Genomic DNA, 25,600 nt, shown 5'->3' on the forward strand with positions numbered 1-25,600 from the left:
CAAAATTTTGGGGGGGCTCTTGCTCCCCAAAACTCATGTTGCAGAGCTTTATTTGTCCCTTGATACACTAAGTGGTCCTTTCCAGCTCCCCTTCCCCCTAATTTGATATCAGAGGACCAAATAAACTGCCACCTGTCTCAAAAAGAAATATTTGGCCAGCCATTGTCAGACCATAATTTGGGCAAGAAATGGTTTGGGAAGGAAACTTTAGGATGGGTTTATAAATTCTGGTTTTTTTTCAAATGCACCATTGTCTTTCCCACAGGGCCCTCCAGGAATCCAGGGACCTAAAGTAAGTCAATAAATTAAATGTCACCCAGTTTCCCAGCTGCCAGTGCATTATTTACAGGCTCACAAAAGGCCTGTCAGTTCTGGAGACTGGCTATTTTTTTTTTTTTTGGGTCACTGTTGTCACAACAAATCCCTTGGTTACACTGTTCAGCAGTTGGTGTTCCAGAAAACAAGCAGTTTGTCCTTCCAAACACATTTATGACCCAAAACCCTCCTCCAGCACAGAGTCCTGAGGGCTGGCAGCACATGTGAGTCAGGATTTCCAAACCAAAAGGCTTCAACCTGCATTTTCAACTATTTTCTTACATGACTTGGTCAAGAGGAAAACATGGCCAGCAGTGTGGGTGAAAGCATCCCAGAGAAGGGGGCAGGGGAGGTGGTGGGGGTGTGGGGTGGCTGCCCTGGGCAGAGCTGCCAGCTCTCCTTGGCTGATGCCATTTCATTTATGCAGGGTTTGGACGGTGCAAAGGGAGAAAAAGGTGACACTGGTGAGAAGGGGGACCACGGTGACACTGGACCCGCTGTGAGTAGTTTTCCCAAATCTCATTTCTGGCTGTTGGCAGCAACCTGCCTGACAGCAACGATCCCAATGCCCTGTTTCTTTGTAACTTCAGGGTCTCCCGGGCGCTCCAGGGCTCATTGGTTTACCTGGTACCAAAGGAGAGAAGGTAATCCATGGGGTGGGAGAGGAGAGGTGGCATTGGGGTGCAATCCTAAAACAGGGGCTGAGTCCAGCCAGAGCTGCAGAGCTGGACTGACCAGCACTACCCTGGTGGGTCACAAGGAGCAACCTCCAACCCCAGGGGCTGCTGAGTGAGCTTGTGCTCTTACTACCATATTACACCAACTGGATATAAGTTTGTCTGCAACACCAAACTCAACACAGCATGTCTTAATTTTGATTTTATGTCTTAATTTTTATTTTTACAACCACAGGGAAAGCCGGGGGAGCCAGGATTGGATGTGAGTATGGAAACCATTAATTATTAATGTATAAACATGAATAACATGCATGTAACTTGAGACTGTTGGGAAAATATGCAGCTAAGATTGTATAGACTACTCTCCCTTAAACACGGTGCCCATGGAATGATGTCTGTAGAAAAGGGCTGAATTCAGACCAGTTGGTGGGATACTTCCCCTGCACAGTGGAACTGCTTGGCTAAAGGTGCCGTGGGGGTTTTCCTTTCCAACTGAGGATATTGGTATGGGATTCAGTCAAATGAAACTCCAATACCTGTAACATTACTGGGGTGTGGTGGAGCACTCCAGCTTTCCCAAGAAATTGCTGACACACAAAGTAAAACTGGAAGAAAATGTCATTCTTCACCACGGCAGGATGGGCTGATGAACTGAGATGCCATGATGTTCACAGACTGAACTTACAAAACCTTTTTTTTTTTTCCTCTTTTTCCCCACCTAAAAATTGTTGTGATAGGGTTTCCCAGGTCTCAGAGGAGAGAAAGGAGAGAGAAGTGAAAGAGGCGAGAAGGTGAGTGGGTTATGGCTGCAGAGACGCTCATGGGGCAGGACAAGCAGCTCTTTCTGCCAGGTTGCCCTGGATGCTGGTCCTCTCTTGGCTGTTTCTCAAGTAATTCCTGAAAGGCCTTTTCCATAGCACAAGTACTTGCCTGGTCCCAGAGTAGGGCAGGACAGGCAGTTAATTCCTACCCACTTGGAAGAGCTTTCGACCCCCACCCACAGCACAACCACTGTGGGGAAATGGAGCAGCCTGACAGCTCCAGGTTGCAAAGAATTGATGGTCTTGGTTTCTAGACCTTGAAAATAGATCCAAGGCAAAGGTTTTACTACAGGGATCCTTAAACAAAGGGATGCCCAGCTGCGTCCAGGGCAGTGGCTGGAAGCTGCTGCTCCCACTTGCTGTCAGATACCAACCTTTAGTCAATCAATTATCTATTACAATATCTCCACCTAGCTTTTAACTAAAGATTTTCACAGTGATTTAATTACTCAGCTGAGGTTACACTTGTGCAACTGTCCCTGCTCTGGGTGAGGAGTGGGACTCTGTAAGTGCTGTGAGACATAAAGCAAAGGTGTTCCTTCTCCTTTTTCCTGATATTTTCCTGTTGTGCTGACAGGGTGAGCGAGGAATACCAGGGAGAAAAGGAGCCAAGGGGCAGAAGGGGGAACCAGGCCCCCCTGGACTGGATCAGCCTTGTCCTGTGGTATGTCTTCCATTTCTCTCATCCTGAGCTCGGGTTGCTGGGGCTTTTCAGCCGGGGAAAAGGAGGGAGGATTTGGGAGTTCTCTGTTTTCCAGTAAATCAGAGCAGATGGTTATTGTTTTCTCACTTTTCTTACTGGTTTATCTGCACTGCTGGAAGTTCACTGCTCGTTGTAAGGGCTCCTCACTGGCCAGATGGGAGCAAGACACAGCAGTAAAAATAAAGGATCTTTGTGTAAAGACCTTCTTATTGTAGTCAGGAACAATGGACCTCAGTAGAGCTCTTCAGGAGATAGTGTGAAGCTGCAGGCCTGGCTTCTAAGCATGTCTGAAATCAGGGAGTAACTGAGTGCTGTGCATGGGAAGTGATTTGAAAACAAGGTCAGCTCTATCCGTTCATCCCAGCAAACCAAGCGAGGGACGAGCCTGGGGAAGTGTCTTAGAGTTGATGCCATCATAGTTCTGCCGAAGAGAAGTGATGGATGAGCTGGAGCTGGAGCTCCCCAGGCTGCCAAGAAGTGCCTCTGGGAGAAGAGACCTCCCTGGGTTTCTCTGCCTGTGGCTCAGATCTGTCCCTTCTCAGTCAGACACATCCTGGGCCACCACTGTGCAGTGTCTACAAAGACAGGCTTTCCAGGAAACCTCCTGGGTGTTTGAGCCAGGGGAACCTGGATCTCCCTAGTGCACTTCCAGAACCTCTCATTCACTTGACAGAGCCCAGGAAAAAAAAAAATCTAGACTGATTTATAGGTTATTTGACCTGGTAAAATTTACCTCCTTTTCATTACTGTTTTTCATATATTGACTAAAACCAGAGAGATCCTTTCCCTAAAGTGCTTTGAAAGGTGCAGGATGAAAAGTATCAAATATTGAACTGAAACTGCTTAAATGTACCTGTTTAAGACTTTAGTTCAGAGGCACCAAATAGTGCCAGGTACTTGCTCTAACACGATCCAAAAACCCATTTCTTGTCTAAATGTGTGACTTTTCCTCAGCCTGCCAGCACAGCTATAGCAGCCAAAGCTGTTATGTAGCTCCACCATACCAGTAAAAAGCTCCTTTAGTCAATATGCTTTATTTTGCCCAGAGATTGAATGTGAACTACCATTAATTTTTTCCTCCCTCAACATGTTAGGTGATTTACCTCTTACCTCTCTGACTGAGCTGTTACAAATGTGAATCTCTGGTTTGTGTATAGATGATCTTTCCCAGATGACAGACTCTGCGTGTCTGTGAATTCCCTACCATAAAACCACTCTGCTGACTTGCTGTGTCATCAGAAATGGAGCTGTGAAGCTCTAGACCCATTCTCCTCCTCTGCTGAAACGTGGGCATCTGTCTGAGTAACTTCTGGTCCTTTATCATTCTCAACAAGCAGTTGTTTTTCCAAACAGGGAGATCATAGCATTGCAGGCAGCAAAAGGGAGCCAGGTTTGCCAGGCCTGGATGGGCTGAGCGTGCCCTGCCCTTTGGTACAGTATCTGCTCTCTCTCTTTCTTGCATGACTTGTTGTGTGTGTTCCTGCTGTGGCCAAGCCCTGTCCTGAGAAGCAAATCCCTCCAGGGAGAGGAAGGACACAAGGCAGCAGGGCTGGAACGAGATGTTTCACTTGGGCATTTGGGGAAGGATGCCAATGTCTTGTTCCTGCTTCCTCCCAGTTAAAATGACTTTAGATAAGGAGTGTAAACCATGGGAGATCACGTAGAGGATGCTGGTCCCTTCATGGCAACAGATGCTCAAAGTTAGCTACGGTTTCTCTCAGCACCTGTGGCCCAGTTTGGTTCCCCTCGTGCTGGTGCAGCCCTGTGAGTCCCATTCCCAGCTGAGATTTGAAAAGCTTCCCTCAAATGAAGGGGCAGCCCTGCAGAGCAGGGTCACCAGCACTCTGGGCATCAGAAGGACTTCGCTGTGTCAGCACAGAGCTCAGGTTGGGTCCAGTGGTTATGCAGGAAGGTTCGTGCTCTCCTCCCCAAAAGGGCTCTGCTCAACTAGTCATTGTTTTATTTTCATTTTTTTTAACCATAGAAAATGCTACATGTCAGATGATTTGCAGTTGTCCTCAGAGAAACAAAAGGGCAGTAAGCTGTTTCTCTTTCAAAAAGTTAAATTACTTTCAGATGTGTCAAAGAAACCAATTCCTAACAGCAGGCCCGCTCCAACTCTCCATATTTACTCCCCAGAGATGTTCTATTCACCAAGCATCTCCCATCTTAACTGTACAGAAAACACAGGACCTCTCTGTATTGAAGGCACTGTAAACTGCAGTAGGTGATTTCTCCAAGATGTAACTACAACATGACCAGTTAGTAAAGCCCTTGCACATCTCCCTGTTTGTGTATATGAAGGGCAGTTGCATGTTGGTTGGAATGGTGACTTTGTTCTCCACCCCACCGTGTGGTGGAGGCTTTCTGGGCTCTCAGTGACGGCTTTTAGTCCAGGAGCATCAGCACGAGCCTTACACACAGGCCACAAAGCTCTTTTTAAGTTGACAAGTCATTTTGGAATCACTGGAGTGAAACGTGGTAGAAAGGCTGGAGTTTTATGATGGCCAAAGTTAAGTATTTTGAGGAAGGAGAAAAAAACGGGGCAGAAATCAACTCTGTGACCATCCATGTTAGGGTGTGCTTTAACAGCAAGTCAGGATGTTTCTTGGTCAAATGACTGCTCTGCAACTTGTCCCCTGTACCCTTCACCCCCAGACAACTCTGGCAAATGTACCAGTTGCACTTTTCTTATGAATAGTTATGGACCAAAATATTGACCGTGTCTGCAGAAAAATGTGTGTTTTCTAACTAATGTCACAGGAAAGCATGTGAAAATAACTTGACTTCTTACACTGTGAGTAGCTGGAGAGGGTAACCTTACTTCACTGCATCTGTTTTATTGGGCATAGGCTATTTTACATATAAAATCAATACAGAATACAAAAAATGTGATGACTGACATTTACAGTAAAAAATGTAAAATTGCATTTTGACCTCTGTTTGCACTGGCAGTTCCCTCTGCTGCACACACATTCCCATGGCTTCCCACCCCCGGGGAATCTGAGGTGGCTCTGAGGGAAGGGTCAGTGCATGTGTGCTCTCTGTGGCTCTACATGCAGAAATTCATGTAATTGGAGATCCAAGAGCCTTTAAAAATTCCAGCATGACAAAAGGCAGCTGAAGTCAGCTATTTCTTCTAAAGTGTCTTGAAAGAGCTGGTCATACAAAGCCCATTCCTCTTCTAAGGGGCTCCTTCCTTTTCAGTGCTCTCCTCCTGGTCAGTGAGCTCTTCTCTGGCTTTCTGGTTTTTGTGTGCTTCTTGAATCTCCATTGGAACATGACATATTTTCACCCCCTTTGCATAATCCACAACTCATCCTATGTCAATCAGTTCAGCAACTCAAGATTTCTTAAAGAAACTAAGTACTGCAGGATCAAATTTAACACAATCAGGATACCATCCAGGAAAAAAAGACCTACATCACCTCCCCCCCAGTTGAAAAGTACATTTTAACAGAAGGTACATTTCCACATCATGCTTTCCATATTTATGTCTGATTGCAAAAACCACTACCTCATAAACCAGATCATGAAGTTAATGAACTGTGGTTTCAAATCTTTATATTTGTTCACATTTTCTTTTTTGTTTAAAGGAAAACAGAAAGTGTAGATTTCTGATTTTTTTTACTCTGGGGTCTATTCAATTTTGTGTTGTGTGTGACACATGGATTACATTGCCTGCATATTTAGTGTTGTGCATATACAGTAAATGGGTTTTGCATGGTAATTAACAGTGCTGCTAAACTATTCATTGTTGTGACAACTGAGCTTCAGGTTTTTGAGTCTGACACTTAAGCCACTGTCAAGAAAACTGAATCTGTAAATTCAATTTTGCAGGGACCAGACGGACTGCCAGTAGCAGGATGTTGGCATAAGGTACAGTAACATTAATAACTGTATATCCTTGAACAAGCCCCAAGTAATTTTTCTGGCTGCATGATGACTGTTTGCCCTGCTGCATGTCCTTTATATGCCTGGCAGACATGATGTCATGCCTTGGGAGAGCAGGATTCCAGCAGCTTCATGTCTTGTTCCCCACTGCTCTAGATTGGTGCTGGGAACACCAAGAACTTGCTAAGCACAAAAAAATCAATGTTGTTAATACTGTCAGTAGAATGCCTTTTCACAGGCTTGCTCAGGCTTTTGTTATGGCACAGGCAGCTTAGGAACCACCTGTGGAAAGGCTGCAGCACTCTGCAAGATGTGCTCCTGCAACTTACTCAGCTCATAACCTCTAGATGAGAATTTTACAGTGGGTTATTGCTTTGTTGCAGAGTTACAAACATTTATGGCCAAACAAGGGCTCTTCTACCATTGTAATTATAACCCAGAGCCACCACACTGGCTGAGTGCTCCAATACCCTGGGTGCAGGTAATTCATTCCATCTCCTGCACCCAGAACAGCCAGGGGTGTTATGTGGTAATGCAGCCTGGGAGAATGAGGAAAGATGTGTCCACTGGGACATGAGGATTTAATTCAGACTTGCAGGAGGATGCTCATTCTCTGACAAGGGTATGACACTGAAGCTGAGAGGAATTACTAACCCAGTTGTATGTGGATGTAGTTGGGAGTTAACAGCAAGCATGTTACTAACTGGTTGCAAACCCTCAGTTAGAATGTGAGCACACCCTTAGTACATCAAAGTTTTTAATTATGTGTAAGTCATTTGGATGTCTTGTTAATATTAAAAGAAATTTGAATGCCAATCCTTATAATAATAACAATAAGATTAGTAAGTGTAAGGAATGGAGCATTTATCTGATTAAAATGTTTGTCTGTGTGTTCTTTTTCAGTGATCCCTAAGCATGAAGCACAATATGTAAATAATGTGATATATTTTGATCTTTTTAATTTTTGTATAAAAAAAGGAAAAAAAAAACTTCCGACAGTAATATATTGACCTTTTTTTATACTGGATTCTGACATTTACGGACTTGGAAAATATTGTAAAGCTCCCAAACCCATAAAATACGCATGGTAACACCAGGATTTGATAAAGGTACTGCTGCCAGTAGCTGGGAATGAACAGTATTTTCACTGCTCGTGCTGCTGTGTGAACTAACAGTACTGAGCCAGCTGCTCGTGTGCCTCATCGCATGGAGTAAACCCTGTCCTAGTCTGGCTCTCACCTCTGTATCTGCATTGCACATGCACACTGAAAGGGTGAAAGAACCTGGCTGAAAACAAAGAAAAAGAGGATGCAGCCCTGAAAATGGAAGAAGCTACTGTAAACTGTCTGGTCAGACAGGAGAAGGACTTGCAACCTGCAGAGGAGACAAAGCCGAGCTCCGTTCGTCGCTGCTGCTGGGGTGGAAACAGCAGCTCTGGGGCTGAACACAACAACCCTGACTGCCTGGGGTTATTCTACAACCATGAGAAGCTTTTTTCCCCTCAAGGGGAAGCACCTCTGGGTCCTGTTCTGGGGTCTGTGCCTGAAGATGTGCCAGCACTTTGTTACTGTGGAAGCTGAATTCCCCAGGAAGCCTCCGCTGGAGAATTTCCAAACAAAAAAATGTGGCAATACTTTCAGTGCAGAGAGTTGCAGGACAGGGAGAGCTCTGCTAAAGTCCCTTCTTAAACAACAGAGCACATAATTTTGCTGTTGGGATTCCTAGAACTTGGGAGTTTGGAGTATTTAATTGTCTTGTTTTGTGGGTTTCATTTACTTTTTATTTTTTCTTGGTTTACATGGTTTTAACTGTAAACTAACTCTGCACACTCCTCTTGTCTTCTTCCTTTTCTCCCCCTTTTCAGTCTCTTTCTTTAAACTATCTCAGGCACATCCCATGCAGAGCAGGGCAATAAATAAGAGGATTATTATTTTGATATCTGCATATGCCACTGCAAGATCGACTAATAACTATTCCTCAGTTCCCATTTTTTCAGATGTTGAAAAAAACAGAGGCTGTGCAGTAGAGAGCCATAAACAATTATTTCAAAGAGGAAAAGGATGGCTTACAGCCGAGTCTGTTCAGCTTACAATGAAGATCAAGAGGCAACCAGATTCCTTTACAGGGAGGAGATACTTTCTATTAACAAGTTCTTAAACTGAACAGAGAAAATGTACTAATATTCACCCAATGGGTAGAAGCTCAAGCTACACAAACTCAAATAAGCTGTGGATTTTTATTGGTGAGACTGATTAATCCTAACCAGGCCAGTGATGTAATCCCCATCACCTTAATGCCTTTTTGATTTAACAGTTCATTTCTGGAGGAAATACTTTAGCCCCAGATAAGTTGCTGGGTTCTGTGTGGGTGTCTTAGGTGAAATGAAGAGCCTGACCATGATATCAAACATGATATCAGGGTTCTTTGTGGCCTTGATCTTAAAGAATACAGAAGGGAGTCACTTTTGGTGCCCTGAGTAGATCCAAAAACCTCTGTTAGATTCTTGCTTCACTGCAACTCTTACTGCAGCTACTGCCAGAGAGGGCTTGAGAGAGGGATGTGACTGTCCAGGTGCTACTGCCCTGTACAAGCTGACCTAGTGCTACAGGAATTCTTGCTCCAGTGCTCTGAAGAACAGTGGGAATGTGCTTTGTGCTCCGTGCAGGCTGGGTGATGTCTGTGGGTTACCTGTGACTGGATCCTGGGTGTCCTTGAGCTCATCCCTTTAGCTGGGAGGGTGTGTTGTTTGCTGGTCAATGCTGCACTGCCCATCTGCCTTGGTGGGTGTGGACACAGAAGACTTAAGGGCTGTAGGCAGTGGACTTGTTACCTGTTGTTGTTGGCTGCTTAGGGTCTACACCTACACATCACTTGTGGCTATACTTGGCATTTTCACCAGTTACTCACCATTCTCTTGGTCACCATAGAGATTAAATCCATGTAAATTCGTATCAACTAACAAATCAAGAAACAAGAATTATGTAACTCAAAACAGCAATGAAAATGCATTTTATTTACTTCCATTTCATGTTCTTAGCTATCACTTTTGGTGTAGGGGTTTTTAAAGGCATAAGGAGCAGCTAACAAGCTCCCACTGGTTTTTAGTGCTTTTGAAAAACCCCTTTATTGTCCCAAATTAAAGCTAAAAAAATCTTCTGTGAAAGGTTGAAGGCAAATCTCTCATTGATGTCTCCAGGAAGATCTGTAATTGTTCCCTTAATGTACAGTTGCTCTTCCCATCTGCCACAGTCATCTCCAAACTAAAAGCAATTCACTACTCCAAACCACACTGTGGGCTTCTACACTCAAATTCCTGCCCGTGTCCTGATCACGGAACCTCTTTCAGTATCAATGAGAGTTCAGTCCCCAGAATGACTGCAGAAAGCACAAGAATCTGGAAGTGTCCACAAACAATCTACAATGCAGATAGAAAAGTCTTGTTTTACATACGCTGGCAAAAACTAAACAGCTTTCTATCTAGCTCCTACTTGAAGAAGTTTGATATCACTGAAGCTACAAGACAAGCTAACCTCCAAAGCTTATGAAATTATATTAAAATTTATATTTTCTCTGAGGAAATACCCCGAAGTCCTATTATCTTCAGGTAAACAAGTCAGTATTCCGTCTTCAACTTGTGGAATATCCAGTGCTTGTAGGCATCAACTGTGACCACTGCCAGGCCTGCAAAACATTGATACAGAATACCAGAATAGTGCTTTACCTATTGCTCCTCACCGTCCCCCTCCCAGCACAGAGCTCTGCTGCCACAGCACCCGGGACATTGGTTGTTAGGGAGGAAGAGCTCGTTTGGAATCACCTAAACCTCGTAACCAGGGTGCTTATTCCCCATCCCTGAGGCACAGCCTGACCACTCACAGCGTTTCCACACCACTCAAGGAAGGCTGGAATTATTTTCCTAGCATGGGACTACACCTGGTATCCGACACCCACCAGTGCCACACCTCAGCAGCCAAACACTTTGGTGCTCACCTTTGGAAACTCCCAGGCAAATACCCTTGGGTTGGTTCATCCGTGCACCTGCAGCAGCGAGGGATGTTCAGGACATCTGACTTACTGCCCCTGTACAGATCAGCCATCTGTGCTCAGTCACTTCTCTGGACTCCTGCCACTGCCATTCCCACCAGGAATGCTGGCAGGTACAGATCCTGCTGTATGCTGTTGCCACTTTGGCTATGAGGAACGAACCAGTCTCCAAGGCCTGTGGGTAGTACATCTCCTCTACCAACCCCTTCCACCACCGAAGCAGTGGAGCTCTGTGGAGAGCAGAGCTCCTGGGAGCAGAGCAGGGAATGGATCCCCAGGCAGGGCTGAGGTTCTGATCAGCACTTGAAGTCCCTCCTGGTCCTCAGCTGAGATCATGCATTTGACCTTTATGTTCTGAACTGAGTGTACCTGGTTCCCTGCCCACGGCAGGGGGTTGGAACTAGATGACTTTTAAAGTTCCTTCAAACCCAAACCATTCTGTGATTATCAATCATATCATTCAGAGCAACAGACTGTATTAGAGGGACTGTTGGGTTTTCTATGGATTGCAGAGAGTGTAAGAAGGAATCTATTTAGATTTCCATGTGCCTTCCACACACACACACATATTCAGAAGAGTAGGTTGTTAAATACAGAGCAGTCATGATCTTATTGCAATGAGTTAAAAAAAGATGTGCTTTGCTCAGCAACTTCATGCCAGATCAGTTGATTATTTTCTCCTTCCAGATGAAAATGTTTATGTGGGTCTTTTTGAATACTTTTGAGTTTGCAAATAGCTCACAAAGACAAATTTTACTTTTAGGTATTACTGGCAGTCTTGCTCCAACTCAGTCATGCTCTCAGTCTCTCACAAAGCATAGGGCATTTTTTTCCCCAGGAAACCTCTCTTGTTTTCCCCTCTGGTTGGAAAGAATGTGAGACTGTTTTACAGCAATTCTGAAGTGCAGCAAAATGTTACCACTATATGTCAGTAGCAATAAGGATGATTGACAGGGAGGCTGCTAATGCTTATGAAATGTGGGTCAGTCTGAGACTTGAACAACTTGATTTTTCTCGATCACTAAAATATTTGGTATATTGACTTCATGAATTCATCAACAGACATTCTGGGTAACACACTGAAGTTACTGGTCTTGGGGGAACCTGAAACTCAGACAAATTTATTTCTGTTTTCTAGTTTACAAACCAAAATTCCTTTCCCTAATTAAAATGCCTGTGAAAGCATGGTGGTTTCCATTAGGTTAAGCTAACCATGTCTGCCTGCTGCCCGGGAGCAGAGGACAAGCAGCCTTCTTTAAGGCTTGTTCTATTTAAAATTGTGGCTGACAATTATCTTTCCAGTTGCTACCAACATCCTCTCTCTAACACGCTGCAGGAAGCAAAGTTCCCAAACTGAATCCTTAGGGCACAAGAGCTCACTTGAAACCCCTGAGAAGGTTTTTCAGCCACGAAGCTCTGCAGGCAGGGCTGCCTTGCCACCAGACATGGCAGATGTGGTACGTGACTGACTCTGGCTGTGGGGGCTGTGTCAGTCCTGGTGCCCCAGGAGTGGTGATGCTGCACCCAACTCTAAGTATGGGGAGCACTCCCTAAAGCTTCTGGGGAGAATGGATTTGGGGGAGAATGGATTTGGGGGAGAGTGACTCCAGCAGTGCTGGGAGTGTGCTGGCAGCTCAAGAGGGCCCTTGCCAGAGCATGAACCTGATGATTTGGCCTGTGCTGATGGGGACAAGTGAGATTAATTAAGAGTTTTGCAGCTGAATCGTGGCTTGGCCAGTGAGTTCAGGAATATTTCTCTGGATTATGAAACAGGTGGCAGAGAAATCCTGATCTGACTCCAAGCTGGAACTGTTTCCAAGTGTCAATGAACCAAGATTTTACTTAAAAAAAAAAAAAATCATCAAGATGTTGCCACGTGCTTTGTTTTATTCCCATGGAGGAGTCCTGTACTCCCTGCTTCTGACACTTGCTGTATATAGAATGGTGATTTCCATATGGATTTTTCTCCCGTGTATTTAAAAATAAGAATTTTTCTTCTATGGTAAGCAACTTTCTGATGTGTTTTCTTTTTAGGAAACCAACAGGTAAAACATTTAGATGAGCTTTTGTCTTCTGTAATTTCATAAATTCAGCATTTTAAATTCTTAAGCAAACCAGCAAAACACGTGGGAGGTTTCAGCAGCTCAAGACATCCCATGGAATGATGCAAAATAATCCACAGAGAATGACACAGGTTGACCTCTGGTTTTAAGATGATTATAGTAACCCACTAACCAGGCTAAATTTTTATACATATGGTTTTGCAGTCAGCCAAACACAGCAGGCTCTTGGGCAAGAATGAAAGGACCCACTCACTGTAATGCACGAATAATTAAAGTTAATAATAAAATTTATTTTTTAAAAATTTATTCAAATTATAAGATGGCAGAAATTTCCAGCTCTATAATGATAAATAACTCCCCCTGTGCCTCCTTAGCCTGTCAATATAATGAGTATTATAAAGGTGTATCAGAGCACAGATTTCCTGCTCAGTGAATGGTGATTCAATGCTGCCCTCTAGAGGAGATATTTTTAAATATTTTTAATACAAACAAATTTATGCAAATTTTATGCTGTGACACTGTCCCTTAATTGGCAGCACAGAGAGAGATGGGCACGACTTTTGCATAACTCTGTGGTTTGAACTGATATTTGTAAAACAGCAGTACACAGATAGAAACTTTGTTTTTTCCAAAGCTGGTATTTCTTTCTTGGGAAATACCATCATATTCTCACACTTGTTTTTTCAGTCCCACTGCTGCCCAGATAATTTAAAGAATTAAACAAATTAAATCTACCTGTAGTAGGTTACATGTCATGTTTCCATTTTTAAAATTTTGAGCATGAGAGCTTGGGATTATTTTCTTTAGAGAAAACAGATTTTTAGTTAAGATATGCAAAAATACTAAGAAAAAATGTAAAAATTGAAACATCCCCAAACTACTTATCCTGGACAAATACTGCAGGTATGTGGGGTGAGTTTGGTTTCAATGTGCTCTAGCAGAGCTCAGTGTGTCCCCAGCAGGTGTCCAGGGCTGGAGTAGAACCTCAAGTTAATTTGGAACTCCTGAGTTTTACCTTTCATTACCTGCTGACATGCTGAGCAGCCCAGCCAGCCTTCCCGGTGTTTATAACCAGGGAGATTTTTAAGTGAGAGATATTAAATACCTGCATAATTTCAAGAGGCCTAAGACACTTTTGCTCAACTCAGGCAATGACTGTGGCACAAACTGACCTTGGCAACCTTACAGGACAGTGTTTATGTAAGAACATTTCTTGGACTCTTTTGCAATAGGTTTTTTTTTAATTTATGGGGTTTTGTTTTGGGTTTGTTTGGGGTTTTTTTTCCACAAAAAGGAGGGGGCAGAGGGAAACACCTGGTCAGTCTAGTTAGTCCAGTCTCAGTGTCATTTGCTGGAGGAGTCACCTGCCTTCTAATTGTGTCCCTGGCACTGCACTGAACCTGGCCATAATTTGTTTGAACTACGTGAATTTGTTTGAAATACTTCACAGCTCTGCTTCAGGGAATCTACTGCAGACTGAAGCAAACCAGTGAGTAAAAAAATCCATTTCCTAAGCTTTCTTTTCCCTGATGATCGTTTATATCTGTAAGCTAAAAATTACAGTATTTTCACATGCCCAGGTGAGCTACTGCAACTTTTCCATGTGCTTATAAGGGGTGTGTAACTGTTGTGTAACCTGCAGCTAAAGCAAGTGCTGAAAACCTGACACTTAGAAATGAATGGAGGAAGGACTTTAATAGATTATTGTATACTACTGGAGAGAGCTTGGGGGAAACCACAGGAAAGCTGGGAAACTTGAGTTTTCCATGCATAAGAAGTTGAATTATTGACAAGAGAGCGGAATAAGAATTAGATTAGTAACATTTTGTGGTTTTCCTATGTCTTAGGACAACAATTAATTCCTGTTTGCTAAGTTGCCTCATAGTTGCATAGTTTCATGGAACAGTCACTCACATGTGTGTCAGTGTGTGGTTTCTTATATAATGTAGATAATGAACAGAAACTTAAAATGGAGATGGCCCAAGTATCTGTAAAGGACACTAACACCCCTTGCTGCTTTTTTATATACTGTTAAATACTGCATTTGAAAAGTGTATTTTACACGAATTTATGAAGTGTAGGTAAGTCTGTATCAAACTTTCATTTCTGCAATTACATTAAAAAATTAGGACCTGGTTTTGCAAAGCAAAAGCACCCACATTACCCACTGAATTTCTGAATTTAGTACAAGAGGTAGTAAACTGCCATCACTTAGAATGGGAGTTGGAGTCCTGTTGTGTTTGCTGGTTTGTTTCACAGAGTGCATTTTTACAGACAATTTCATGACATAGCTATTTTTTGTGTTACTATTTGGGGTTCTTTTTCTGTTATCCAAAAAAAAACAATCAAAAAAATTCAGTATGATGAAAGTTCAGCACAAAATACCACAGTCAAAACCTGCTCTATGTTCATTTTATATCCCTTACTTTGGACATAGAAATATTACAAAAAATAACATTTGAGAAACTGTACCTGCTGCTACTTAAAGTCTGACTGAAAATGTTACTTATTTGTAGAAAAATACATGCAATGTGTGCCTTCTCTGCCCATATTTGTTTTGAAATTATGCCGATAGAGCTTAATCCTCTACCACGTTATGCAAGTGTCCCTCATTTCTGTGAGTGGTTGCATCACTCCAGGGAGGCTGTTCAGAGGAGAAAGGGCTGTTTGTGTGTGTGCAGTTTGGACACCTTGCCAAAATTAGTTTTGTTTTGAATGTATTTACATGGTATTCTATACAAAGCTGACTAAATCTATATATAGATATTAAAAATACAGAAAATGTACTTAACACCTCTACTTGCAAACTTTTTGTGATTTTTTTTTAATCATGTATGTGCCATGAAAAGTATTCTATTTACTCATTTCTTTGGGGAACAACTACTTTAAAAATGAAGGCATTAATAACAGTATTTCTTATCCATTGTTTTAACATGTTAAAATGGTATTAATTAGTACTGCATCATGTATTTCTAGTTTAAAGCTGTAATGGACAATACATTACCTTGAGACCTCAAAAAATAATTTTTCTTGTGCTTTTTTTTTTTAATAAAAGCAAAGACTAGATTTTTAAAAATGGTCTCTCTGTACAGATTACTTTTGCAGTTGTGTGAATATGTATAATGAACTCTGCATTTGTAACCAAGAGTAAACTTTCCAAATTGTAAATGTTCAGGTTGTTATTATAAATAGCCAGTAAATATCTTAACCAGACAAGAGTTCAAATAAAGATTAACAGTCATTATTATCTTTTTCTCCACTGTCTTTTGTTACTTAAAACCTGACTTCTATGAAACAACTGGGTTTGACTTCCTAAATTCAATCTAACTCTTAAGTGCATAGCAATTTGGTTTAGCATTCTCCATATTACACAAAGTTTAAATTGCTCCTGTGCTTATCAAGTAGTTGCAACTAGAGATAATTTTGGTGGCTATAGCTAGTCAGCAAAGTCTGCCAAATGTAGTTTTAAAAGTCTGCTCTGTTTAGAAAAACATCGTAACAAATGTTGTCAGCAAAAAAATGTGAACAGGTACTTGGAAGGGAAAAAAATGTGGCATTTTTTAGAATGAATCTGGCTAAGTTCATGAATTTGGTTATGGGATACAACACCTACACAGTAGCAGAACTTTACCCACCCCAGAACCTCCCTTCTGGTTATCTCCCTGTTTTTCTTTAGGTAATTCCAGTCAAACAGGAACAGAGTAATAGCCATTCTAATCTGATGACAGCATTTCCTCTTTTAATCCTAACTACTGCCTGTCCTAGGATTGGCTTTTAAGGAGTCATCTGTCAGGTCTACTTTTACCTGCCACCGACCAAACACAGAGGTACAACATATAAATGGTTGGTTTTACTTTTGCTTAAATAGTTCAAGCACGTGTTGAACAATTACTTCACTTCTAACACCCAGGCTAACCCCTCAAATTATTCTCAACTGTAAAAGACACTTCCTCGGCGTGTATTTCAAAAGAAGAGTGCTATAGCTGCACTAATGGTCCTGAAGACGCTGTAACCCAGAGGGACCCGGGGCTGGATGCGGCTCCGAACCCCGCGCGGTGTGTGAGGTGCGTGGTTTGAGGGGACCCCGCAGGGCGCTGCTGCCCCTGAGGGGAGCGCCATCCCCGCGGCCAGGTGAGTTCCAGGTGATTCACACCCCGCTCCTGACCCTGGGCCGCCCCAGCCGTGCCGGGATGTTGCCGGGGCTGTGCTCGGCGATAAGGGCGGGCAGTGCCCGAGTCCCGGGCCCGCCCTCCCCTCACGGCCCGGCCCCCGCGGGAGGCGGCCGCTCCCCCGCTCTGCCCTGCCCTGCCCTCTGCTCCGTCCTCGCCCGGCCCGGCCCGGCCCTGTCCCCCGGCCATGCGGGCGGCCCAGCCGCGCTCCCGGCAGCAGACCCTGTCCCAGCGGCGGCGGCTCATCGGGTGAGTGCTGCGGGCGGGCCCGGCACGGGCGGGCGATGCCGCCTGACGTGGCTGCGGGAGCGGGGCCGAGCCCGCGGCAGCGCCATGGCCGGGGCCGCGCTGAGCCCGGCACCGCTGCACCGGGGTAATTACCGCTGGGTAATTAACCGTAATTAGCGTTTCTTAAGGAGGGGGATTACGAAACTCAGGTATAAAACCCGTATGACACCGAGTGTGCCGGTGTAGACTCTAAACTGCTTAGAAAGCGTTTCCTGCGAGCCCGGCGGAGCACGGCTGGGGCTGCCAGGCCGTGCTGGGCCGGGCGAGGGGGTTTGGCTCCCCTGCTGTTATAGCCAGTCTATGAGAAAACTTAGTACACCAAAAAGATGGTTTTGGTGTACACCAAAAACAATAATTAACAAAATATTGCTGCCCACTTTGAGAGAGTGGAGTACAGGACTCACTTCCAAACTTCCAATTACTGGTGGTTTTTTAACCAACCTAAAAAAGTCTTGGTTCTGTAAATGACCACCAGGAAAGGCAGCACAACTGTATTTAATTTTAGGAATACTTTCATATAATATATATTAAAAAACTATAAGGCTACTTTTATGTGTTTTATAAATCCAGAAGTTGGGCTGAAAGTAAATGCTGGAATTAGAAATGTGCCAGTTACACACACCTGAAAAATACCACTCCAGGTATTTAATCTTTTTTTCAGGTGCTTTGCCCTACCACTGGTGACAAAGACCCAGCCTCTGGAAGCACTTTCTTAGCATCTTTTGAACAGTCAGGGTAACGAAAAAAAAAACCCGACTGTTTTACCATTCTATGCCAACTCACACAGAGAGTATTGGATTCCTGTAAGGGAGGGATAGTGAGGCAGCTGTTCACTGTATCATTGTCTTTTGTTGTCCATTTGACAATAGCTTTGTAATCTCAGTCAAATCATTTCTGTATAAGCAATCTTTTAGTAAATGCACTATGGAAGTTTGGCATTCCCATTCAGAGTCAAATCTCTGCAGCTCCTACTTAGACAGACGTCTCAATTTCACTTGTTTGGCAGTTGGTTTAAAAAGTGAAACAAAACAAATGCACTTAAGCAGATTCAGCCTTATAATATCACTGAGTGTTTTAAATAAGGTAAGTGAAGCTTTATACAGCTGTAACAATCACCTCCACCAAACTCTTGGAAAATCAGGACCTTGGCAATAGCAAGAACATCATAAAAACAATTACAAGATAAGAGACACCAAAGAGGGTTTCAGAACATGAAGGGCAGAGTCACAGTAAAGACAGGATGAAATGACAAAGGTGAGTTCTGTTGTCTGCTGTGGCTAGACTTCTAGAGAAGGATTTTCAGTTCTGGGGGTTTTCCCTGTAAATCTAAACAAAATCTGAATTGCTTTAGAGCCCAAGGCCTTTCATTTAGGGGCCAGAAGCAGGATGACAGCACATGCCCACAGAGACGGGAAATGTCTTTCTCTTTATTAACTGACTGAACTGAAAATATCACCAGCAAGATAAACTAAACTCACTAAGATTTATTTTGCTTTCTGATGCCTGTTACAGGTCTTCCTGCAAGCTGTTTTTCTCTAATGATCCGGTGAAGATTGTGAAGGCAAAAGGCCAATATATGTATGATGAGGATGGAAGACAATACCTTGACTGCATAAACAACGTTGCTCACGGTAAGCTAAAGTCAAATGTTATTTGATGCTGTATTGTTCTAAGCAGAACAAGGAACAATCAGTACTTTTGCCACTGTTCCATTGTGCTGGGGGGGGGTGTTTAATTGGAAAAGTGGAAGGAACCTTTCTTGAGCCTGTAGTTCCAGGGAATATGGTTCGTTTGAATTTCTTTGTGTGTAAATGTGCTTTCCAGAATTGCTCCCTGTTCTGTTTTCCTAGAAACATATCTAAAACATTCAGATTTTTTTCCATGGAAGCTCAAGTAAAGCACCTCCCTGTAAAACTAACAAATGACATTTTGTTGTGTTTGTAAAAGTTACTGGTAAGTGTACAGTCACAGGACCACTGCTCACTGTGGTGCCTTAATTGTGTATTACTGAGTAATTGCTGCTTTCTTACAGTATTTGAAAACTCTCAAACCTAAGCCCTACCAGGACTAGTACTTCTTTGATGGTAAAACACGTTCCCAAACTCCTAAATTATGTAAATGTCTAAATCTAAGTATTAAATCAGACACTATTTGTTTCAACATCTCAATTCTCAGTACTAACTACAAATCTTAAAGGACAGTAGCAGGCAACTTCAAACCTTCTGAGGGGCAAAAACATGTTTTTACAAGGTGTACCAACATTGTCTTCTGCTGACAATATCATTAAGGCCCCACTGAGGAAATTACAGTCATCATAAAAGTATTAAGTTGGTATGTGAATGAACAATGTGGGCAGCAGGGAAGAACTCTCAAACCACTCTCCACATTCTCTTGCAGTTGGACACTGTCACCCTGATATAGTTAAAGCAGCCCATGAACAGAATCAATTGTTAAATACAAATTCTCGTTATCTTCATGACAACTTGGTTGATTATGCAGAGAGACTTTCAAAAACGCTACCTGAGAAATTATGCATCTTCTATTTTTTGAATTCTGGGTAAGTTGGGTACGTCAGAATTGATACTGGGGTTTTACTGGGTGTATACAAACAAGTACAACACTTCCTTATCAACAGCCAATTGCATGGTGTGGTGGGTGATTCAATGCTGACATTGTTTGGGGTGCTGGTTTTCGGAGAAACTGCTTATTTTCAGAAGTTCAGTGACTGAGGTTCGCACTTAGTAAGCTCTCTACCTGGGAACTGAACTAGTGCTTTATTTAAGAATGGGTTTATTCTATTTATAATGCCTTGGACTACAAAACGGCAATGTAAATATTTACTGTATTAGTTTCTGGTCTGACTTGTCTTCTGACTTGGGAGTTATAACCAAAATTAAATGAACCAATGCATTATTTCTGCTGGTAGGGGGAAGGGGGTCATATTCTCAAGCAAAGTACAGCTGGGAGAAAAAAACCCAAACTGCTTCCACAGTAGTTTCTGCACTGAGCTTTTTAAGGTGGATTCTGTTCTGGTGGGCACTCCTACCTAATTGGTGCCGATTCCTAAGGGATCTGTGCAAAACATGCATTGAGTTCTGTCTGTTCTTTGCAGACACAGACAGCACTGCAAGGGAGGTTCAGTTTTCAAAACTCAGGATATATCCCCAATGAAACATTTACTGAATTTTTCAATTGCAGCTCTGAAGCTAATGATCTTGCCCTGAGGTTGGCACGACAGTACACAAAACATGAGGATGTCATCGTGTTAGATCAGTAAGTACATTGGCAGTTTTATCTACTTTGGGGTACAAGGCTCAGTTTCAGCCCATGGTCAGAGCGTTTCTGAAACCCTGTTGTGGTAGAAAGACTAACCTGGAAGCTGAGGGGAGTAGTTTTTCCCTCTGTTCAGTATTTGTGAGAGCAGCTCAGAGAACTATGGCTGGGCTCCCCAGTACAGAGACAGCTGTTGACAGGCTGGAGGGAGGCCAGCAGTGACCTGCACAGTGGGTAGGGAGCCACAGGAGTAAGAGGGTCTGGATTTGTTCAGCTGCAAGAGACAGCCAGGGAGATCTCATTACAACTACAGCTGTTCCAAGGGAAGGAGCAAAAAAGATAGAGCCAGGCCTGAAGATGTGTAGTGACAAAAAAATGACCTAAGACAGAAGTTGAAACCTGAGGAATTTTGATGAGACATAGGAAAAACTCTTTTACCATGAAGATGGTCAAATATTAGAATAGGATGCCCACAGACACTGGCAGCTCCATCGTTGGAGGATATTCAGAAATAGGCCCTTCCAGTTCTTCTGCAGTCTTGTAATACTGCTCCTGAGTTACCCTGCTGTGATTCCAGTCACCAGTGCAGGCAAACCAATGACCAGTCCTGTCCTTCTGCATCCCTTATATTCACAAAAATCCACATAAGTACTAAGCTTGATAGAAACTGCAGAGCTCAGCTGAAGTGACTATTTCCTACCAAGGGACAGAACCTAGATACTCTTCACTATCTGTAATGCTAATCCTGAAGAACTCTTGATACTAAGGAAATTACTGTTTAGTTCTGCCAATTGTTTTTTAAGTGCTTACCACGGACATCTGACATCTTTGATTGACATAAGCCCATATAAATTCAGAAATCTAGAAGGACAAAAGGAATGGGTCCACGTGGTATGTACTTCAGCCTATATCTATCAATTACCTGTCAATTTAATGAAGTTATATTTATGATATATTGAATATAGGGTATTGTTCCTTTGCATAGGCTCCTGTTCCAGACACATACAGAGGACTTTACAGAGAAGACCACAAAGATTCAGTGACAGCCTACGCTGATGAAGTGAAAAATATTATTGAGCATGCACATAAGCGAGGCAGAAAGGTAAAAAGTTACTTTCTTAACCATTTGTTTTGCCTTAGAAATGAATGTGCCTGACTGTCAATGCCATTTAGGGTTACTGAGCTAAGTGGTATGGACTTGTCAAAAAGAAAAGATCCCATAATAATGCAAAAACCATCTAAGGACAAAGAGCTTGCTCCACAAGTTTCTCTACTGTGTTCAAACATCACATGCTACCTGTGTTTCAGATTGCTGCATTTTTTGTTGAATCTCTACCAAGCGTGGGAGGTCAAATCATTCCACCAGCAGGTTATTTTCAAAAGGTTGCACAGTAAGTGTCATTCATTACCTTAGCTTTTTAACTTAACACACTTGCTAAATATAGGTAAGAGAGAACTTCTCTGCCTGCTGTAATAAATAGCCTGATAGGCAGGAAACTACCTAAGCCTTCATGTTAGAATGTGAACTTTGTATGGCAAAGACCTGCTTTTAAAGACATGATCTAGAACATAGGCCTGTACAAGTTTGTTTCCTGAAAGTTTGCCAACTAATGCTTTCTGCATGTTCTTAATCAGTAAATATTATGTTCTCTTTCCTCTTAAGAGACAGTCAAATCTGTTCTGTTACAGGCATGTGCATAAGGCAGGAGGTGTATTTATTGCTGATGAAATTCAGGTTGGCTTTGGCAGAGTTGGGAAGCACTTCTGGGCATTCCAGCTTCAGGGAGAAGACTTTATACCTGACATTGTCACTATGGGGAAACCAATAGGAAATGGGCACCCTCTTGCCTGTGTGGCAACAACAAAGGAAATTGCAGAAGCATTTGCAGCCACAGGAGTGGAGTATTTTAATACAGTAAGTAAAGAGTTGCCCAAACTCTCCTTTAAAAATTATATAATCATGCAGTGTTGTTATTAATATTTAGTAATATTTGATTAATATTTACCACACAGTTACTAAACAGTAACTGTGTTAACTGTATTATTTCTATCTCTCTCTGTCTTTCTGGTATATGACTCTTTACTGACTCCATCTGATAAAAGTGGTGGTATGCTCATTGTATCACTGAGGCTACACTTTCAGTGACCCCATTGCATCTCTCTTCCCTTTCCCTGGCTCTGTGTGTTCCTTTCCTGAGCTCAGTTTGGTGGAAACCCTGTTTCATGTGCGATTGGATTAGCTGTGTTAGATGTGATTGAGAAGGAACACCTTCAGGCTCACGCCACAGAGGTAGGCAACTTCTTGATGAAGCTACTCAAGGAACAGCAAATCAAGCATCCCATCATTGGTGATGTCAGGTATCAGTGCCTTATTTACATTTTTAGCTGCTTTTTTATTTGGTGCAGTCAAACAGCTCAGTCCAACAGATGTTTTGAGAAATTAAATTTGTGTTTTCAGCAAAAATAAACAGCCTGCTGTACATTAGATTAAAATAATCTTGAGCTTATCAAAAGTCTCTTATACTTTGCCACTGGGTCAGTACTGTTTTATCAATTTATTAGCTACTAGAGGAGTTCACTTTCCTGTTTGAACTTTTATGTCAAGTACACAAAGTACAAAAGTGATGAGCTAGATGGAAAACATGCTTAACATCCTGTCTTTTGCTGCCATTATGAGCAGACAGAAGTCTATACTGTATTACCACATTTTTTCAAAACAGCAAACCCTTTTCTATCAGTAGCCAAACATCAGGTAACTCATGCAGTTAAGGTCAGGTCTTACCAAAACCTGGTTTTTAGTTCACTTGCAGTTCCTTCCTCTGACACAGTGTGACTGGGTTTATTTCTTTTAAAGGGGTTGTGGCTTATTCATTGGAGTGGACTTGATCAAGGACCAAGCAGAAAGGACCCCAGCCCCAGCAGAAGCAGAGTATCTGATAACAAGGTACATGGGACAGTCATGGAGTTCCTCAGTGTGGGAGGCAAGGACACAACTACAAACTACAATACAACAATCTGGCCAAAAAAGAAACCAGTCAGTGGGGAAAGGCACTGTGTGACAGCCTCCGTGCTGGAGCTTGCAAGTTCTTCTGAACTACATGCAAAGGTAAAAATGATTCTTTGTTATTGCTCTTTCCAGACTTAAGGAAGAATATATTCTACTGAGTACAGATGGACCAGGAAGAAATGTGCTGAAATTCAAGCCCCCAATGTGCTTCAATATGGAGGATGCAAAATTTGTTGTGGAAACAATGGACAAGATACTAACAGGTAGAACTGATCAAAACCCTCAAAAATAGAGGGTGGTTGTTGAACTGCCTCAAAGGCAAAATAGGCTACAATACAGCCAAGATGGCAGATGGTGAGCCTTCCCTTCTAAATTACTGTTTTGAAGTTTTCTAACAAAACTGTTTCCTCCACAGATGCAGCACATGCCTTTTAAAACAGCTTTGCTCTGGCTGAGGTTTAAGAGTTTACCTATCTGAACAAGGGCAGCTGGTAAAAACTGTCCAGATATTCTCAAAAGCCATAATCTGTGTGCATTTGCCACTTAGCTTTTTATACAATTTCTATACACTTAGCACTAACAAAGTTAGTACAAAACCTTGTCTCAAAGTCGTGACTTTGCTAAATTGTTGCTTATTCTCTCTCCAGATATGGAAAAAGGATGTCTGAACCAACAGAAAACATCTACTTGTTCTACCTGAGCAGGTATTTATCTCTAGTCACACAGTACTATTTAAAAGCCAAGGTTCCTATACATAACTTCACAAGCATTGTCAGAGTAAAGCCTCCTCGGAGGTGCTTTTACTTGAAGTTAGTTTGCAGGAATGTCAGGCAATCTCATGGCATGGCCCAGACTTGTGCACATCTGGCATTCACAGTTCCTTTCTATCAGAGGCTGACACTCCCAGTAACAGTGTGTGTGCTCATTTGCTTCTAAGCCAGGTCCAACATGTCCCAGACATGACTACCACCACAGCATGCTGTGCTGGTCTGGGAAGCTTTCAGAGTGACTGGTTTAACCCTTGGCATGCAAACGACATGCACACCAACACAAACACAGAGCCTCTATGCTCAGTGCCATTATCTCCAGACAGAAGCTGGTCCAGCTGCATAAGTACCTCTCAGCAGATCTCCCCTTGCCTGCCAGTCAGGGCATCTGCATCTCACAATTTGGGATCCTCCACTTATGCTAACAGCTTTGTGAAGAGCTGTAAGTGGTGCTTTTGTGTTTTACTTAACATCTGACTTGGAAATATTATTGCCTTCTGTTCCCTTGAGCATTTTTCCCTACTTGTTGGGATCATTTCAGGTTCATGGATGGTATCTCAGGCTTAAGCATCGATTTACCCCTACAGTCAGAGGTTTGGGGGCACCAGAGGAAGACTGAGTCCTGTTAAGTCTTTAAAGCCTCCTAAGTCTTCATCTGTTGAGGTCCCTCCATAGGTTGCTGAGAGAGAACATCTATCTGCAACTTAAGTTTGCCACACACTCATGAGCACAGTGTACACTTAGAGTTACACCTTGATAACAACACCCTTTGGACCATTTAGTACTTGTTCAACCTACTCAGACTAAAAGACAACCCCATGTTTAGTAAAACTCTAGACAGCAGACAGGAATGTACCTGATGTGATCATTGTGATCATTGGTGGTCTCAACCACCATGAGGTTCACAGTGCTACAGCCCTGAGCTAAGGAGAAATGTGCTTTTTGTGCAGTGTAATATTAGTATAGCAGGCACAAGAAAAATGTGTTAATATTTTATTTAGCAAGTTAATGGAAAGACATACAGCTGTTTGTACTACTTATTCTTAGGAACAGAAAGATTACTTAACAGTGCCAGTGTAACTTAGAGGCCTAATGACTTAATGTGCTTGTCTGTAATCTAAACTAAGCAAGAAAAATGCTTTTATTCTCTACAGGAAACCAAGAATGCAAAAAGGCTCTTACTAAGTACAGTACTAGTAAGACACTTACATATAATGTAAGTGAAAATGAGGCAATGAAGTAGATTTCTTTTAATGATACTTTTACAAAAAAACATAACATTATTTTCTTTCCATAGGTTTCAAACAATGTTCAAGATCTACTACTAAGAAACATTATTCTACTATAATAATGCACATTTAATCTTCATCCTAGCATGTCTTAGATCAGATAAGTCACCTTTGATTTTGTTATTTTCAGTTATCTTGTTTTTAGTAAAATCTTTAGGAGAAATAAATTTTACAAGAGCTTGTCTCAATTCTGGCAGTGTGGAATTGCCTTTTATTTAAAGCAGTTGTATCTAAAACTGATTATAAAGGAGTATCTTTCTAATGGCTACTATAAACTACAATTTCTAAAT

General features: G+C 42.4%; 3 protein-coding genes across 14 annotated transcripts in view; 2 read left to right on the top strand and 1 right to left on the bottom strand.

The window, feature by feature from the left end:
- Positions 1-7,426, top strand: part of COL23A1 (collagen type XXIII alpha 1 chain) — a 172,789-nt gene extending 165,363 nt beyond the window's left edge. For 2 of the 3 annotated variants that reach the window (XM_017827895.1, XM_017827896.1), the window contains 7 exons: positions 266-292; positions 743-814; positions 906-959; positions 1,228-1,254; positions 1,730-1,783; positions 2,391-2,477; positions 3,870-5,167. In XM_017827895.1, the coding sequence (XP_017683384.1) occupies positions 266-292; positions 743-814; positions 906-959; positions 1,228-1,254; positions 1,730-1,783; positions 2,391-2,477; positions 3,870-3,980 (432 nt within the window). In that variant the 3' untranslated portion in view covers positions 3,981-5,167. Of the gene's footprint in view, positions 1-265; positions 293-742; positions 815-905; positions 960-1,227; positions 1,255-1,729; positions 1,784-2,390; positions 2,478-3,869; positions 5,168-6,356; positions 6,396-7,313 lie in introns of those variants that run through there. The other variant, XM_017827897.1, reaches the window with a different exon arrangement.
- HNRNPAB (heterogeneous nuclear ribonucleoprotein A/B) overlaps positions 5,319-25,600 on the bottom strand; it is a 29,286-nt gene continuing 9,004 nt past the window's right edge. For 2 of the 4 annotated variants that reach the window (XM_017827901.1, XM_017827904.1), the window contains one exon: positions 5,319-5,885. The gene's annotated coding sequence lies outside the window, so the exon portion shown is untranslated. Of the gene's footprint in view, positions 5,886-8,432; positions 10,092-25,600 lie in introns of those variants that run through there. The other 2 variants (XM_017827898.1, XM_017827902.1) reach the window with 1 other exon arrangement.
- Positions 16,242-25,498, top strand: PHYKPL (5-phosphohydroxy-L-lysine phospho-lyase). Of its 7 annotated transcripts, none has more exons than XM_017827891.1 (13): positions 16,242-16,648; positions 18,487-18,605; positions 19,372-19,531; positions 20,173-20,247; positions 21,030-21,138; positions 21,233-21,349; positions 21,556-21,638; positions 21,937-22,162; positions 22,451-22,605; positions 23,102-23,191; positions 23,387-23,517; positions 23,902-23,958; positions 25,319-25,498. In XM_017827891.1, exons 2-12 carry the CDS (start codon positions 18,551-18,553, stop codon positions 23,952-23,954), a joined length of 1,254 nt encoding a protein of 417 aa, XP_017683380.1. In that variant the 5' UTR covers positions 16,242-16,648; positions 18,487-18,550; the 3' UTR covers positions 23,955-23,958; positions 25,319-25,498. The 7 variants fall into 7 exon arrangements, with proteins under 7 accessions (XP_017683380.1, XP_017683381.1, XP_017683376.1 ...); XM_017827892.1 differs by having other exon boundaries at positions 16,242-16,581; XM_017827887.1 differs by lacking the exon at positions 16,242-16,648 and adding an exon at positions 16,858-16,935.

Source organism: Lepidothrix coronata, unplaced genomic scaffold (assembly GCF_001604755.1).
Source record: "Lepidothrix coronata isolate B3197 unplaced genomic scaffold, Lepidothrix_coronata-1.0 Scaffold144, whole genome shotgun sequence".
NCBI lineage: Eukaryota > Metazoa > Chordata > Aves > Passeriformes > Pipridae > Lepidothrix > Lepidothrix coronata.

Coding starts and splice junctions, on each gene's coding strand:
- PHYKPL (XM_017827887.1), top strand. CDS start 16,874: ATGCGGGCGGCCCAGCCGCGCTCCCGGCAGCAGACCCTGTCCCAGCGG. Junction 19,532..20,172: donor TTCTATTTTTTGAATTCTGG/GTAAGTTGGGTA, acceptor TTTCAATTGCAG/CTCTGAAGCTAATGATCTTG. Junction 21,350..21,555: donor CACATAAGCGAGGCAGAAAG/GTAAAAAGTTAC, acceptor CCTGTGTTTCAG/ATTGCTGCATTTTTTGTTGA.